The 18,732-nt window shown below is 28.6% G+C and overlaps 3 protein-coding genes across 5 annotated transcripts; 1 reads left to right on the forward strand and 2 right to left on the reverse strand.

Moving 5' to 3' along the window:
* The first annotated feature begins 967 nt into the window (after positions 1 to 967).
* On the forward strand, positions 968 to 1,839 carry LOC107004520 (RING-H2 finger protein ATL78-like). The gene has a single exon (XM_015202730.2). It carries the CDS (start codon positions 1,016 to 1,018, stop codon positions 1,673 to 1,675), a length of 660 nt encoding a protein of 219 aa, XP_015058216.1. The 5' UTR covers positions 968 to 1,015; the 3' UTR covers positions 1,676 to 1,839.
* Positions 1,840 to 7,764: 5,925 nt separating this feature from the next.
* On the reverse strand, positions 7,765 to 10,710 carry LOC107004518 (actin-7-like). Of its 2 annotated transcripts, XM_015202729.2 has the most exons (6): positions 10,512 to 10,710; positions 9,633 to 9,703; positions 9,101 to 9,494; positions 8,408 to 9,021; positions 8,236 to 8,302; positions 7,765 to 8,156 (listed from the first exon to the last, which is right to left on the reverse strand). In XM_015202729.2, the coding sequence occupies exons 2-5, from the start codon at positions 9,690 to 9,692 to the stop codon at positions 8,237 to 8,239; spliced, it is 1,134 nt and encodes a 377-aa protein (XP_015058215.1). In that variant the 5' UTR covers positions 9,693 to 9,703; positions 10,512 to 10,710; the 3' UTR covers positions 7,765 to 8,156; position 8,236. The 2 variants fall into 2 exon arrangements, with proteins under 2 accessions (XP_015058215.1, XP_027768614.1); XM_027912813.1 differs by lacking the exon at positions 10,512 to 10,710 and having other exon boundaries at positions 7,777 to 8,156; positions 9,633 to 9,722.
* A 3,515-nt stretch (positions 10,711 to 14,225) lies between these two features.
* Positions 14,226 to 17,467, reverse strand: LOC107003080 (probable plastid-lipid-associated protein 7, chloroplastic). Of its 2 annotated transcripts, XM_015201328.2 has the most exons (7): positions 17,139 to 17,466; positions 16,125 to 16,240; positions 15,599 to 15,721; positions 15,336 to 15,434; positions 15,190 to 15,234; positions 14,616 to 14,689; positions 14,226 to 14,419 (listed from the first exon to the last, which is right to left on the reverse strand). In XM_015201328.2, exons 1-7 carry the CDS (start codon positions 17,383 to 17,385, stop codon positions 14,347 to 14,349), a joined length of 777 nt encoding a protein of 258 aa, XP_015056814.1. In that variant the 5' UTR covers positions 17,386 to 17,466; the 3' UTR covers positions 14,226 to 14,346. The 2 variants fall into 2 exon arrangements, with proteins under 2 accessions (XP_015056814.1, XP_015056815.1); XM_015201329.2 differs by lacking the exon at positions 14,616 to 14,689 and having other exon boundaries at positions 14,244 to 14,419; positions 17,139 to 17,467.
* Positions 17,468 to 18,732: the final 1,265 nt, after the last annotated feature.

The raw sequence follows: 18,732 nt of genomic DNA on the forward strand, positions 1-18,732 counted from the left end.
TATATATATATATATATATATATTACTGATATACAAAAGTATGCATTTTCCATGTCATAAGGAGAATAGGAAGCTTCCTGCTCCCTTCTTGGGCTGTATGTATGGGCCCAAAAGAGCATTTGTTTTAGAAATATGGACCCCTCAGTTATGATGCAAATTCCACGTGGCTGACTACTCCACGCTAAATGTGGGCTGGGCCCATCTTGAGTAGATAGCCCATTAGCATACACACAAAAAATATGTATATATATATATTAGTGGAGTATCCAAATTGGAAAGGCAAAAATTATTGATACTAAAGATTAGTTATACCATTCTACTTTCTCATGCTATGTACTGCTGTTGTACGTCGCCATCTTTAGCATCCTCACTATTCGATTTAATTTGAATTCACGTTCGAAAAGTCTTTACGTAAGAGTGAATCGCTCTTTAATAAAGATGACGGTATATTCACAATATATTTAGTAGCTTTTGACATGGAAACTTAACACTCGTAAACATGACAAGGGTTTCACCACCAACACAATAATAACATTATTAGTGTAATTCTACAACTGATTTCTAAGGTAGGTAAGGTATACGTAATCGTGATTTTATACCTTTATGAGGTAGAAAGGTTGTTACTAGTAGACCTTCACTCAAAAAGATATAATCAAGATAAGATTAAAAGAAAAATAACGACAATATAATAAAAGGATACATAAAGCAAATGAAATAACAGCTAAGCGAGTAATAACGTTTGGATCTCCACCATTTCTCTTATAAAAAAAAATGCATTTTGTGGGTATTTGTAGTGGTTAGATAGAAGTAAAGCTAGTTAATTAATTAAAAATGTGGGTTGAGAAGTCTTTTAAGTATTGTTTAATGAAGGAAAATAAACTTAGTAATTATAATAATTATTCTTTCATTATAAATTAGTCCTAAGCAACTACCAATTACATTATTCATCCAACCCCAACAAACAAAACACAACACTTCAAAGAAAACACACACTAAACAAAAAACAGAAAAGTCCATGGCAACTATAACTTCCACTTCATTAATTCAAGATTTCATGAAAAATTTCCAATATCCAAGAAGACTACTTCTACCAGCCACCCCACAACAAACAGATCTATCACAAGGGGACACCACCAATACATTTGATGCACATGTTGTGATGGTACTATCAGTACTATTATGTGCTTTAGTTTGCTCACTTGCCTTGAATTCAATCATAAGATGTGCACTAAGATGCACTAGTTTGGTATCAGAGTCAGACTCATCATCATCGATCTCTACAAACATTTCAGCAACGACGAAGCTTACAAATAACGGGATCAAGAAGAAAGCCCTCAAGACTTTTCCAATCATAACATACACTACTGAGTTGAAACATCCAGGTCTCGACTCTGAATGTGTCATTTGCTTATCAGAATTCGTTGCGGGAGAGAAAGTTAGGGTTTTGCCAAAGTGCAACCATGGGTTCCACGTCCGATGTATCGATAAATGGCTCAATTCACACTCTTCTTGCCCTACTTGTAGACATTGTCTCATTGAAACTTGTCAAAAAATTGTCAATGGTGGTAGCTCTAATTCAACTACAATTTCAAACCCTCAAGTAGTAGCACAAGAAATTATTATAAGGATTGAACCTCTACAACGTGAAGGTGTGGTATCTAACCATCAACATTAGGTATAAAATAATTAGTGTAGTGGCTAGAGTTCAATTGATTGATATGTTATAACATACACTCAATCAGTAACTTTCTAGTAATCAATTCAGTTGATTACAAGATAGAGAATCGAACCCTCACCAATAAGGTGAATGTTTAGATAGTCAACCAACTGATTTGCTAAGATTCTTCAGTCTTTTTTAGTTTTTTTTTTTAAAAAAAATCTATTTTGAGAAAAAAATTAGCTAGGTTGCAAAAGCCAAAAGGCCAATGCTCATGTAGGTTTTCAAGGGGTTCGTTAGTTTTGGAAATTGTATCATCAATTGTATATAAATTAAATCACTTTACTAAAGTTCTTTTTCCTATTAGAATTAAATTGTATTAATTTATTATTTATCAACACTATGAAAAGCAAAATCAAGGAGAATAAAAATTTAACAAGTAGGGGTTCAATTATCTTTTAAAATATTCCATGATGAAGAATAAAGAACTGTTAAAATTCAGCAGGATATAACGAATTTTTGGAATCTCACAGGGCTTATTATTTCTAAATCCAATTATTTTTCCATTTTGGGATTTTCACTCTTGTGCTACTATTACGACAAATTACAGTTTTTAGTGGCAATAAATATATATATTAACAAAGAGTTCGCTAAATTCTTTATCGATATTAGTTAATTATTATTGAATCCAATGTTACTATAGAATTTTGAAACATTTTGTAAATGTGTTATTTGTTTGTTTTTAGCATTTTCACCTCCCTAACATATAGTTTACAATTCTTAATATTTGTCTATATTATATACAAATATTTTTAAAATAACTTACGTATTAAATACAACAAAAATAAATAAAATAAAATCCATTTATTTTTCTTCCTATCGAACACACCTTTTATCGGTGTGGTGTGCGGGTATGGGGTGGCATTATAGTAATAATAATGATAAAATTAACTAAATTTTTTATGATACGGTAAAGTGGATAATTATTAACTAAAGCAAAGTGCTTAACGATGGCTTAAATAAACTAAATACTATATTAAAATCAGGTTGAAAAAATTAAAGAATATCTTAGAAGATCCCCAAGAACGAATTAAAATTGTAGTACCACTGCACCAAAAACCATTTTTAGCGGAACTTAATTAAAGCAATAGTTTAATTGTTATTGAAGTATTTATTTTGGCGAAAATTAATTTTTTTTATAAATATTTTTAAAATTTATAGCGATACTAAATTTAATGACGATTAACTAGTGTTGGTAAATGTGTTAGCACTTAGCACTCTTTATTATAATGTGAATATTTATTATCGCTAAACATATTTTTATTATAATGCATGTTGATTCTAACGTTGGAATGATTAGACTCAAAAGCAGAACTAAAATTTTAATTTTATGAATTTTAAATGATAGTATTCAAGTTCTAATTTTAATATTTATACATTTTTATGATTTATTAACATAAATATATTATTTGAACAAAGTACGTTGATATCAATCGAATTCACGTGCACAATATTATCTCCACCCTGATAAGACTAATAGGAAAATTAAGGTATTAACTGGACAAGAATTTACTCTTATATTAATGTTATGTTATGTGATTAGACAAATCACCAAAAAAAAAAAAGATATATAATTGCACTTTATCAATTATTAAAGCAAAATAGTCAAGTCCACTGATAGTTTTAGCCAGTGTCAACAAGCAAAATTGGCTAGCTATTAATGTGAAATAATTTTTTTTTTATTTTAATGAATTATTCATCATGTTTCAACTAAAATTGAGAAAAATAAAAATTTCAAGTCAACTCATGTGTTTCTGCTATTGGGATAAATTTTTCCTAGAGGAAATCCACTTTCTAATTATTATATTTTAAAGTATTTATATGTCTATCTCACTTCTCATTATAATATCTAAAATAAACTAAATTTTTTTTAATAAATATGATATATATCTTTTATTTACTAGGTATTTGGAAGAATTTAACAAAGTAATTAAATATATACTCCTTTTCTAGGGTTAAGAATAGTGTACATGTTTAAGTTTCGTAGTGGGGCGTAGTAAAAATATATTAATTATCCTAAGTGGATAAATAATTTAAATTTAATGAGTTATGCTATTATTATTATTATTATTATTATTATTATTATTATTATTATTATTATTATTATTATTATTATTATTAAACTACTTATACGATTGAAATAAGTCCGACAATTCATATCATATATGAAAATGGTTCAATTCTGTAGGCAAGAAATTGCAATTCAAATCCAAATGGTTGTTTTTTATGATTGCTTTTTAAAATTCAATTTCGAAATAATCTATTTTGTTGTTTTGAAGTTTTGAAATTATGAATAAGAATTTATTTTGTAGTTTTAATTTTGAAATTATGAATTAGGATTTTATGTTGTAGGAAGACATCAGATATATATGCTTTGTGTTGAACATGATACTAGTTTTAATTAAAAAATAAATGGTGAATCTAATTTTTATTTGAAAAAAAGTTTATGAATGCCATTCAACCAACTAATTTATATTTATCGAAATATACACAACATATACATTAGCAATCCAATAGATCGTGGCTTTAATTAATTCAATCGTCAAATAATATAATCACCACTTTAAGTATATGAAATGGGAGATGAATAGGCATGCATAAATGTCTTATCAATAACATAGTATATAGTAACTTGTGGTAAAAGGTGATTTTTGTTTTGTGCAATTATAGTATGTATGTTTTTGCATCTATATAGGTACTAGGGCAATTAGTACACTAGCAATATTGGATCAAAGACTATAGGATAAATTAGTATAGCATGATATTGATAGTGTCTAGCACATACAATACAACAACAAAAAAAATTGTTATGGACTCATCCACCCCTTCATACTTCGAAAAAGCCGGAATACCTTACTTTTTCAAATTGAAAACTACTTTTTTTTTATTAACCTAGCCTCCTCTTTTACTCGAGACTAATAAAGAATAGTACAAAAATATTCACATGTTGTCTATTCACTATACGCCTTTTGTCCAATTGATTTGGATGCCTCCCAGGTTTTTAGCGTAAGAGCGCAACATGTGATGCATAGATTAAATAATGTACCATTTAAACGAACAAGGATAAAGGAACAAATCACAAATCAATTATCTATTTTTGAATCTAAACGATTTGTCTTATTATTTATTGCATAATAAGATAGAATCTGTACGATTGATTACAAGAACATTTATACAACAAGATCAAGCTGGAATTTTGCAAATTACTCTTCCTTTCTGTTTTAGGATGATTTATAATGATATAATCTTTAATGTAATTCCTAAATATCCAAAATGGAGTAAAAATGGTAAGATTGTATGTACTGCTCCACCAACTCTCTGTGGAGGATTCCGTAAAGGTTCACAAAGAAATCGTCTGAAAATCATATCATCAAAATATTCATGGGCTAACACATACAAAAATTGAGAAAATTGCTTGATTCCAGTAAATTGATCCGTAAACATCCAAAATGGACTTTAAACATGGTGAGATTCTATGTATTGCTCCCTCAACTCCCTACGTATGATTCCTTGAGGTTTCCGTAACGATTTCGCGAAAAAATCATCTGAAAGTCATATCACCAAAATACTCATGGGTTAACACATACGAAAATTACGTAAGTCCTATAAATTGGCCTCTAATATTCAAAATGGATCCTAAAATGGTGAAATTATACGTATCTCTACCCCAACTTTCGACAGAGAATTACGTAAGCTTTTTGCCTAGTAAATTCTCATGAATACACTCGCCTCCTCCTAAATCCGCCCTTTTATGACAGTAATTTACTTTGCTAACAATTACTCAAAAAATGAACTTATAATTAAGGAAAATAAAAGTATATATATAAAACAAAGAAAGAGAAATATTTCATGTGTTTGTATTTTGCTTCAATCAAAAGAAAAAAAAACAATGATTCTCTACTCTTCAAAGTTACGAATCAAAGGTCATATATGAGGATAATTTAATTGCTTTCTTTACAATACTCTATGGTAAAATTAGTTTCTAAGTCATATACTTTTATGTCCATTATACATATAGAAGTGTCTACTACGTTTTCCACCATAGTGCTCAAGGATAAATATTACACTTTTAGCTCCAATTAATTAACGGTAATAACTTAATTGTCTCTAAATATGTATTTTTAGCAGCAATGATATATGTCTCTGAAGTCTTTAGTGACATTGAATTCAATATAACTAACTTATGTCTATAAAGATTTCAGCACTGACTATAACTGTGTATTTTGATTGCCACTAAAAGCTAATTTTATCACGCCATCCGAAAAAATCAATTTCGTATTTAACTTAACCAATTCAATTCGCAATTTTGGTGCATTAATAACCAACTAATGCTTCATTTTGTGATCTCTAATAACTTGGTTTTACTAAAAGAAGAAAAAATAAATAGATAAAATAATCATTGTAACAAAAATGATCGTTAACAGTATTTCATTAATGAGTTTATCTTACTTATCGATAAATATGTATTTTTTAGGAGCAATTAACACTCTTTGTAAATACTCCTCAAGCCTATAGCAATATTAAATCTAATGAAAACTAACTAATGTCGACAAAAACTTTAGCACTTTTTCTTAATATACATATTTGTCAATGGCATTATTATCGCTAAAAATTGTTTTTTGTCTTAGTAAATAAAGGCAACATTGTTGAGCTTGCTTAAAAGATGAAGTGTTCTCAACATGCTATTGTTGGTTTCAATAATGTTCATTGATAAGACAATCAACAAATTGATATCATATACATTAATTTAGTGGTAATATATAGAAAAGTAATGATCCAAAGCACTTATTTAATGTACTATATTTATATTGTAATGTTGAAAAGTTCAAATGTTCATCTTTAATTAACAAATAAAGCACATGGAAAAAGTCAGTAAATGAATTTATTTAGCTTTAATCTTCTAGTTAAAGAGAATAATCAAAATGTGTGCTGACCATGTCTGAAAAGATTGGTTACCCACTGATTTTGCCAACTTGATACACTCAAGATTACCCTACTTTTATTTTTTTTAAAATTTACCCTAACTTTTATTGATGCTAATTACTAGAGTGTGTGTGTTTGGGGGGACCCCAAATCTTATGTGTTTATCGTTGTTAGAGTTTATTGGTGTTTCAGTTAGCTGTTAGAAAATCAAACGTTACTTCGTTAGAGGTCTCTGTCCGTTGCTATTTTAGATATTGAATTTAAACCCGTGACATGCGTCTAATTTTATTTGAGTTGGTTTCGGACCAATTCTTTAAAGAGCAAGGAGAAAGGGTCTATCATGTACAGCTGTGTTATCTTTAATTAGTAGTATTAAATCAAACCTTTTATTTACTTTGATTAAATAATGGCCTTTTTTTTTATTATTATAATAAATAAAAGATAAAATTGCAACCTTTCCACATGAACACCTACCAAGACATAAATATATTATTATATGATTCAAGCATCTTCCAGAATATTTTGTGTCTTCAATTAATTGCGGAGGCATTTGGACAACATTCTTTTGTTAAAGTTGGGGAAAAAAAGAGAATTCAAAGTTCAGATTGAAAAAAAGCTAGGTTTGTGACCCATCAAAGATTGGGAGCTTTTTTAATCAGAGATTTTAAATTTAAATTTTAAGTATGAAAAGATCTTTGATTAAGATTAAGAGTGTTACCCCCTCCTCTCCGAATGATTAATATTATTTTGGTTGTAATTCCTTCTTATCGAAGTATAACGACACTGGTGACAAAATTCGAAAGTAGAGAAATTGATTGAAAAAACATTGGCCTAACAAAAAATGAATTATCCATATGGCCAGTTTGTCCCATCACAAACAAAAGCCAAACTCAATTAATTCCCTTCCAAATTCAAACGAGACATCACATGTATTATGGGAAAAGCTTTAAAGCCTCGAAACGCCATAAAAGGATATCGTATAGTGGATGAAACTTCTTGCGTATTATAGTATAGTGGATGAAACTTTTTGCATAACCAGAGGTTTCGAATTCAAAACCTTTGGCTTTAACAAAAAAACGCAATGAAGAATAGGACAAACATCAATTGCAATAAACGAACAGATATGAAAATAGCACTTCATCACAGAAAATGTAATCCTCACATCATCCACATAAACTACAAAGCTGATTTCCAGAGTCTGAAAATACTACAAAAATTCTCATTCAATAAATATCGACATATTTGTTCCCAAGTTTTTTTAAAAAAAGTACCATAGGATAGCAAAACAAAGAAAATGAAAGATAAAACCCCAACAAAATAATAGACAACAACACAATCACTCTCCGCAACTACAAACAACCTAAGAGTTCAAGTTCAAATTCAAGAAGGGATATATCTCCAGACAAAAGAGGCTTGCGCTGGAAACATGAAATAGTATCAGCAGTAGTACAATGTTTTAATTGCCCTTCTTTCATAGCCCATCTCAAAGACTTGCCTAACAGCAGACCCGAGTTCACTGTGGACGATAACATAATAGCTTTAGCAGGAGAACATAAAAAGGAACTCGTGAACAGAAGTAAAAATAGCAGCAGCACCTTAGAAACACTTCCTGTGGACAATGGATGGACCAGACTCGTCGTACTCGCCCTTTGAAATCCACATCTGATCAAGAATGGAATAAGTTTAAGTTAGCAACAACATAGTACAAAATGCAGTTTAAAATGGCAAAAGTATATCCAAGCGAAGATTAAAAAAACAAAGACTTGCCTGCTGGAAGGTGCTAAGTGATGCAAGGATGGATCCTCCAATCCAGACACTGTACTTTCTCTCCGGTGGAGCAACAACCTTAATCTTCATGCTGCTGGGAGCCAAGGCAGTGATTTCCTTGCTCATACGATCAGCAATACCAGGGAACATGGTTGAACCACCACTGAGCACAATGTTACCGTAGAGGTCCTTCCTGATATCAACATCACACTTCATAATAGAATTGTAGGTAGTCTCGTGGATACCTGCAGCTTCCATACCAATCATGGATGGCTGGAAGAGGACCTCTGGGCAACGGAACCTCTCAGCACCAATGGTAATAACTTGTCCATCAGGCAATTCATAGTTCTTTTCAATGGAGGAGCTGCTCCTGGCAGTTTCAATCTCCTGCTCATAGTCAAGAGCCACATAGGCAAGCTTTTCCTTCATGTCACGGACAATTTCCCGTTCAGCAGTGGTGGTGAACATGTAACCTCTCTCAGTGAGGATCTTCATCAGATTATCAGTTAAATCACGGCCAGCAAGATCCAAACGAAGAATGGCATGTGGCAAAGCATAACCCTCATAGATAGGGACAGTGTGACTCACACCATCACCAGAGTCCAACACAATACCTGTCAAAAGACACTCAAAATGTCAGATCAAAAACAACTCTCTAACAAGGGATTGGATCGTGAGAGGACTAATACTAACCAGTTGTACGACCACTAGCATACAAGGAGAGCACAGCCTGAATAGCAACATACATAGCTGGAACATTGAAGGTTTCAAACATAATCTGGGTCATTTTCTCTCTGTTGGCCTTAGGGTTGAGAGGTGCTTCAGTGAGCAGAACAGGGTGCTCCTCGGGGGCAACACGAAGCTCATTGTAGAAAGTATGATGCCAGATCTTCTCCATATCATCCCAGTTGCTGACAATACCGTGTTCAATTGGGTATTTCAAGGTCAAGATACCCCTCTTGGATTGAGCTTCATCACCAACATATGCATCTTTCTGTCCCATTCCAACCATAACACCAGTGTGGCGAGGACGACCAACAATGCTAGGAAACACTGCTCTAGGAGCATCATCACCAGCAAATCCAGCCTACATTCAAAGAATCCAATTATTCACCAACAAAACCAGAAACATCTCAAGAATATAACAAAATAGTATCAAATGAAGTGTTCCACTATCATGAGTCGGTAATTGTAAACCATAAGTAAAAAAAAAATAAGAACTAACCTTCACCATTCCAGTTCCATTGTCACAAACAAGGGGCTGAATATCCTCACCGTCAGCCATTTTCTATTCAACTGCCAATACAAACAACGGATTAATAAGCAATCCTAAATCCAGTCCAGATACCTCGTCAGCAACATAAGTAGATGTAGGATTTACAGATAAGACAATATCCAATTTAGATGTATCTTAAAACTCGGACGTTTAACCTATCAATCAAGCATATCAAAATGACAATACATTGGATACTTCTCAATCAACATCCCAACATAGATAAGAGGGAAATCAAAAGTGAAAATATCTTAAAACTCAATGATTCACCTATCAATCCAGCAAATCCAAATGACACTGCATCACGCACTTTTCGCTCTATAACTTACTTCTCCTCGATCCAATCGGAGACAAAAAAGCAAAACCCCTCAGTCACTCCACACTCATTTTCAACTAAGCTACATCTCATTGATATACAAAGTAATCAGAAAGTCAAAAGGACATAATCAATTCTTCTATTTTTAACAAAATTTATTCATCAATCACCACAAGAGAGCTACAGAACACCATTCAAAACCATTTGAACTATAATCAAACAGTAGATCAAGGTAAATCCATAGCAGATCAACCTCAACATAGATCCACTTCATCAGATCCAGAATTATATTAGCTCAACCTTCATATACTTGATTCACTACATCTAACTAGTCAATCCAAAATATGAAAAATACCCATTTCAGATAAACAAATTCAATCTTTTTTACCACTTTCATAGATCTCAAAACATAATCCGCACATGCATCTCACAATTTTCTTTACATTTTCACATAGCTCAATCCATCAAAAAATCAAAAAAAAAAAACGAATAAGAAAGACCAGATCTTGACTTACCGGGAACTGAGAGGAGATCGAAAAGTGGTCACCGGAGATTTAGCAAAGCAACCGGAGATAATGGCCGGCGGCTTCGAAGACTCTGTTTGGGGAAATGAGAAATACAAAATGAGGAATCTTAAGACTCTAGGGGAAGCTTATTATATACAAAAAAAGAAAAAGAGGGTTTTGAAATTTAAATATTTTTTTTTAAATATAATTTTTATTTTTTAATAAAAATAATTAATTACTGCAGTAAATATTTGGCTGTAGGAATTTTTGAATTTGAAATTTAAAAGTGCAACAACACCAAAATGACAAATGCTAAAGTTTTCAAAAAGGACAAGCTTTTTTCAAATCATATATTATATGGTTACATAAATAATAGTAGTAATTGTTGGACTAGTAAATTTAAGGAATTATAAGAGTAGGTGAATTTTCTTTTTTCTTTTCTATTATTTTTTCTTGATAGAGAATGCAAAATAATATCATATTCTGAAGAAAAAAATCATCATTGAAATACTAAGGTCTTGTAAGTTCGAATTTTGAAAAATTCATAATTCAAATTTTATTTATTAAATGTGTTTTTTTTCATTAAGGGGCCATTTTACAAAATGTACTAAAAATATATTATATATGTATTTTATGATATTATAGACTACATATATTAGTTATACATTAATATGATTTATGACTAACATGTGACAAATTATTGTATTGATAATACATGTGCTATTAATATAGGATGTGTGGTTAAAGATTAAACTGACTTTAATACACACCAAATCAAATAGTGAATAGGAAATTATTCAAAAACTATTGATTTCAGCATTATTGATATACTTTATGAAATAGTATCTTTATGCATTTTATCAAACAACTCTAAAAATGCAATTGTTTTTATCCCTTTTATTTGTCAAGTTTAAATGAATTTGATCTATAACAAAATGTAAACATAATTTAGACTTTTAAAACACATGTTTCTTCTTCTTTTGTGCGAAAAGATGTTTGTCTAAGTTTTTCAATGCCTAATTTATATTGTATAGAATAATCAAAATTGTATTTGTAAAGGCTCTGAATGCTTATTCATCTTAAATTATCTTATGTAAAAAAAAGGTTAAATTTTAAGCATATGCAAGAAAATTTTCAAGGAATATTATTTTCAGCATCTAAAGGTTCATGTTAAGATGTTGAAATAATTTTTAGCATTAATGTCAAATCGTTTAAAATAATTGTCAAATATAAATATATTCATTTTAAATGCTGAAATGACATTAATTAATATATTTTATTTATATAATAATATTTAGTCCTAATTTATTTGAATGTTGTATTTTGTATCGAGTATGTTTTAAAAAAAAATTGTGCAAAACCAAAACACTGCACTTGAGTGATCATTTAGAGGATAAAAAGAATTAAAAATAATTTTTACTAAAACCTTTTCAATAGGTAGATAACTAGGTAGATAACTATATAAGAAATTAACTTTGAAATATGTAACTATCTAAAAGAACTCAAAAATAATTTAAGTTCATGCTCATAGAGCTCTATTAATCGGAAAACACTTTCAATTAACAATTTTCTTTTTATATTCAATGCTCAAATTTAATATCTTTAATTAAAAAATTAAATTCACACGCGATATTTTTTGATATAGTAATAAAATAAGATATCAATAAAAGGAAACTTGCTGATTCGAATTCAATAAAAGTGAGAAAGCAAGGGAAGTCATTATTGAATGACAACTATAAAATATTTTATGAAATTTTATAAAGTCTAAAAATAGAAACTTTTTAAATTTTTATTTGTTTATTAAAATAGTTTGATAGGTGTAGGAATAATTTCAACCATTATTATTAGGAGTTGTATCTGATCTGTCATTTGACAACCTTTCAAGCACCTTCTTTTGACGTGTTAGATTTAATCTCAGCCGTTGGTTGTTCAACCTCCTTTTCACATTGACTTTTTCTTTTTTTTTTCTTTTGAGTTTTAACTTTTTTAATTTTACTCTATAAGATTTGAAAGATATACCTTTCATTCTATTTTATGCGTAATTATTATTATTTTATTAGTTTATTAATAAAGTACACACAATACTTCACGATCCTAGTCATGTGATTTGATAAACTAGAAATATAAGTTTGATGATATTGTTTTGCGATTAGGTTTATATAGTCATAACAGATAAATGTGTTTGTAAGCTTTGAATTAAAGATATAGCTTCAATAAAAGTTATGTGAAATAATCATCCAATTGAAAAGGCTACTTGGTATCTAAATATCTGAGTAGGACGTAAGAATCAAATATCTTACTCGTTTGTGACTTTTACTTATACTAAAGTTGATAAGTAGATATGAGAAAGATATATATATACATGTAAATCGTAATATAATTAAAATTTTTAGTAGGCATTTGACCATATGATACCATATCACAATATGGTATTGTGAGATGGAATTAGCGTTCGAACATGCGATTTTACGCTAATTCATCTCGTAATTTCATATCATGAGATGAGATGTGATACCATATTCTCCAAAAACCATGATATGGAATCACATAGGAATACCATATCATAATTTGAGTTATTTAATACAAAGTTGATCCATAAGTTTATATTTTGTTAAAATAACCCCACGTTTATATCTACTAATTATTTATTTCACATGTAAATAAAATTTATAATCACATCATTACTTTTTAAAATTTATTATTTTCACCGACATAAAATTTATTATTCTTCTCAAGTACATATAATCAATTTAACTCACACTTCATGATTGTTGAGTAATAAAATCTTGAAGAGCCCGTGAAAGGTGTTCATTTTTACTCAAATATATTGATGAAACAATTACTTAAATGGAGAACAAATAACTTTGTAATAATTTATTATACAATTTGATGATTTTTTGTTTATTTAATAATATTGAATAAACAATTAGGGCTATTTAATAGTATTAGAACTTATGAAATTATTATGTTTATGAGAAAATATACAACACCAAAATTCCATATCGCATGTCCAAACAACACTACAATTTCATCTCATAATTTTATATCACGATATATTTTTTGTTTATTTAATAATATTGAATAAACAATTAGGGCTATTTAATAGTATTAGAACTTATGAAATTATTATGTTTATGAGAAAATATACAACACCAAAATTCCATATCGCATGTCCAAACAACACTACAATTTCATCTCATAATTTTATATCACGATATATTTTTTGTTTATTTAATAATATTGAATAAACAATTAGGGCTATTTAATAGTATTAGAACTTATGAAATTATTATGTTTATGAGAAAATATACAACACCAAAATTCCATATCGCATGTCCAAACAACACTACAATTTCATCTCATAATTTTATATCACGATATCATATCATAATTCCATATCATGATACCATATTCATGGCCAAACGGGCCCTTAATGTTGTCATTTTGTTCTTGAGTATATGTTGTTGGTTGTGCATTGAACACCTTTTGAAGTATGGTTGAGTTGCTGAGACGTGTAAAACTATGTGGATATATAGTCGATTTACAAAATAAAATTTGGTTAAACAAGTTAAATTTTAAAATTAAAAAGTTGTAATTAAAATCGAATTAAAGATGAATATCGCAGGAGAAAATTATCCCTTCTTTTGCGATACAAAATTATTAAACATGGTATACATAGATATATAACTTTGAGCATAATTAAATAAACGAAGAACCAACCAATAATAGAAAGGTATATGATTGAGAGAAAAATTGATGGACTATGAAGAGAAAAACTTGATGTATTTCTTCTATATGTAGTAAGGACGTATTAAAGTTTACACATAAATAAATTGGGATTCAATTAATTAACTCTCTCCAAAACAAAAATGTTGTCCTTGTCATCTCTACCTATCCTCAAATTCTCATCAACATATCTGCATTTTCGAAATTAAGGATATTTTGCGTGTATTTATATATATATATATATATAAAAAGACAGTATGGTGTATTGAACATTTTGTGTTAACAATATCTGATAAGAAAGATTATATCCAAATAATATAAATAAATAATTTATTTTAATACAAATATTAGTAACTGCTTCCGTTTATTCAAATTGTAAAAGGATACGTAATCTCAAGCCAACCTTGTGGGTTGAAGATGCCAAGAAGAAGATTGTAATTTTTCTGAAATACGTTCATTAACTGTTCCAAACAAACTAAATCAATGTATATTATATATAATATATAACACTACTAAATTAATTCTTTATGAAACTAATTAATTAAATTTTTTTAAAGATTACATGAAAAAGTACTTGAAAAAAACCTAATATATTCTTTAGATCTACTTTTACCCTGACATAATCACATGTGCATGTTCTTTGTTAAATTATTTGCTTTATCAATTTCATTTAACAGAAGAAATAAATTTTGGAAAAAGTAATTTTATTTTTACACTCAGGGCTCGTTCTGAAAAAATGATAACTAATCTTTCATTTAATTTTAAGATGACTTTATTTTATATTTGGTTGAGATGAATTCATGAAATATAATTTATTTCGAAATTAGTTATTTTGATATTATGACGTTGTTTCTGTTATCAAAATAATTTATTTCTCAATCAAACGACAATAATTTATTTCTCAATCAAACGAGCTAGAATAATAACTTTTTGCCATGCCGGAAACATGATCAAACCATACCTGATCTGGTGTTATTCCAGAATTGTTGTAGAAAATGTCAACTCTCTTCAATTGAAAAATAAAAATAAAATTAAAAAAAGTAGAAACATGAAAATTAACAAAATTGTATATTCTTAAAAATATAATAAAAGGAGAGAAATCTTAACTGATTTTGATGCAATTTTGAAGGAAGCTTCAATCCTTAACTCTCCACTTAATAAACTTAATCCTCTGGCATTAAACTTAATCACATTCACAGCTTTTCCCTCCATATATCATCATTAAAATATTTGAAATTAGTCGAACTATGACAAAATAAAAAATACATAATACTTCATTTGTTTCATTTTATATGTTTTAATTTAATTGTGTGCAAAATTTTAAAAAATAAAATAATTAAATTTTATAATCTTAAATTAAAATAGCATACCTCAGAAATATCAATGTTTTGATATAAATCCCCAAGTGTGATAAAATCTCTCAATCCTAATTTTGTCCTTTTCGATCCTAAAATACTTATTGTACTGTATATAAGCTTCCAATTTCCAGCCACCTACTCATATACCAAAATCATTTATTCTAAATCAGAAATATACATGTAATTCAACTGTAAAATAAATAAAATAATATTTTTTTTTCAAATTTATATGACACTTTTGGACTTAGAGATATAAAATAATCAGTCGTTAGATCATAAATTTTCATGTATTTTTAAAATATTTTGAGCGGTCAATTATTGTGATTTATATTTTCATGTATCTTTAAAATATTTCGAACGGTCAAAAGTATTTTGTATATAGTTTATAAATGTAAGAATTTTATTTTAAAAAATTTAAAAATTCCATGGGTAAATTCCTGGTTAAAATTTAAATTATTTGACTCTCGAAAAATAAAAAAAAATGTCACATAAATTAAAACGACGGAAGTAATAATGGTATGGCACAATACCACATCACCTTATCTAGAGATAAGGTTGGTTCAAAAGTTGGATTTTGAGATTCCAATTGCTTGACTAGCTCTTCTATTTCAATTTTCTTGTCTGATGATACTCCAAAAATTCCTCTGTTAATTCCTAAACAATATTTTCAACAAACAAAAAATAAGAATATATGCATTAATAATATTTTCATATTTTAAAAAAGTTTTGTGAGTGTTCTTTAAATGTCATTAGGTAGATAAGTTAATTACATAAAATACGTCTCATCTTTTAATTAATCAATTAGAATAAGTATGAATTTTACAATTTATTGAGGCTAATATGTATGATAAAAGAAATTAAAATATTTCAAGTGTTTAAATTAGTTACTTAATAATATGCATAAAAATCCTTTTCAAAATTGTCTAAAAGATGTTGGAATAAAAATATTTTATCATGTATTCAAATATTCAAATAAAATAGATTATAATTCAAATATTTAAATAAAAATTACTAATAAATTTAAACAAATATCTATGCATTATACATAAAGTTAATACTATAAGGAATTGTTCAGCACGCAAAATAAAATAAGTAAGAATATTTCATTAAATTATTTTATCCTACTTTCTATATAGCCCATTAATAAATAAAGAAAAGTTTGTACATATAATCCCACCATTTAATACAAATAATGAAATAAAATATTTCCAAAATTTACTAACATTAATTTTTAAAATTACTATTTTTATCCCGCCTACTAAACAATCCCTAAAATACTAGACAAGACAACTAGCTCAATCCCTAAACATAGAGATAAAGAATCAGAGGTGCAGATTGGAGGGACTACAAAAGCCACATAATTTTCACTAAGCAAATTTAAAATATAAAAACGTAAACATATGAAAAAATTAACAAGAATCAATATCTACCAAATAAACATTATCATTTTTTACTAAATCTTTCTTAATAAATCTCTGGACTCTGACTAGCTCCGCGCTGACTAAAAATAGAAAGATAAAGTGAATGAAAAATGAAAGCAATATTATATAACCTTGTAAGGCATCATATAGTTGAATCTTGATTTGGGAAGAAGTTGAATGTGAAATCTCAACATTACTTTGTTGTTGTTGAGAAGAAGCAAAAATGGTTCTTTGTTGCACAAATCTTGAAATCTTGTTAAAATTTCTTGGAGAATTAATAATATTATTATTTCTTATCATCATTTCTATGGTATTTGGCAATGGAGGAGACAGATGTGAAACTCTGATCTGAGGCTGAATTAAAGCCTTTGTTGCCATCTCTCTATGTTGTTTGCTCTTCTTATTAATTTTAGGCCTTTTTATGAAAGAAATATGAGAGATGTCTATCTTGTCCTTGTGGTTATGTTTGACATACCAATTGTGATTTTTAATTTATTTTTGAAGAAAAACAAAATAAAACATTATAGTGGTGTCTAGTGTGCATATTTTGATTATTTTTCATAAATACATGTATCTCGAGTTCATTAAATTATATTTTCTCATTTCAATTTATATGATATTATTTGTTCTGACATGGTATTCAAGAAAGATAGTTATGTAATTATAAATTACTTTATTAAAAATAAAAGAAATTTTGAAAATTCAAATTATTTCAAATATAAAAAGGTGACTTTGTTTGTTTGAAACGAAGTAAATAACATTCAATATACAGAGAAGTATTGCAAATACTTCTAAAATTGACGTAAATTATTAGTTTCGTCTTTGAACTATTTATATTCATTAAAACACCTCTGTACATCCCTAATATGTCACATGACATAGGAAGTGATTTCTAACTCTTAATAAAATGGCAAGAGAAGTGTTGAAAACACATTTAAATTTGAAAAAAATTAAAAGATATTTCACTCATCTTATAAGATCGAAGTAAATTTAAATTTAATTAATCAAATAAAAAATATTTTTAAGACTTGACAATAATTTAGAATGGAGACTAATAATCAACCTCAAATTTAAACCACTTGGATCTGTTTTTTCTTCATTTATTTGAGTTTTGGATTCCCAAGTATTAAACAAAGACACTGTGCCAGACTACATACTTATTTAATTGTGACCAGTACATATTTTTAATTTTTAAACTTGACAAGCCTCTTCAAATCTTTATTATTCAACCACCCACCCAAGGGATTTTCAAAATAAAAAGGTTCCAAATTTGTAATTTCTAGGATAGTAATAAATATAATTTGGAGGACCAATTTGTTTGATTCAGATTCTTCCATACACTTGGTGATGAACTAATAGAGATAAACAAAAAGGTTAAAATCAAGTCATTTTCACACAAATGCTTATTTCTATGGAAGTTCATCACTTATATGTGGTCTAAGGTAGTATAAGTAAATAAAATTATCTTCCATATGAATGCATTTATGACCAATAGTTGTACTGCCTACTAAATTATACATGACTCTGGTTTTTTTAACTCGTCTCAAGATATGATTTTGACAAAACGCTTTAATATTGCATATTAAACACATTTATTTGAGCTCGCTCAACAATTTCTACCAAAATATAAGTATCAAATTTAAATTCCTAATTTACAAAATTATATCGTCGAAATGAGGGGTATGCTCGCTTCGGGGCTCGTTTGACCTTCGAAATGGGTCGGAC

The sequence above is a fragment of the Solanum pennellii genome, chromosome 11, assembly GCF_001406875.1.
Source record: "Solanum pennellii chromosome 11, SPENNV200".
NCBI lineage: Eukaryota > Viridiplantae > Streptophyta > Magnoliopsida > Solanales > Solanaceae > Solanum > Solanum pennellii.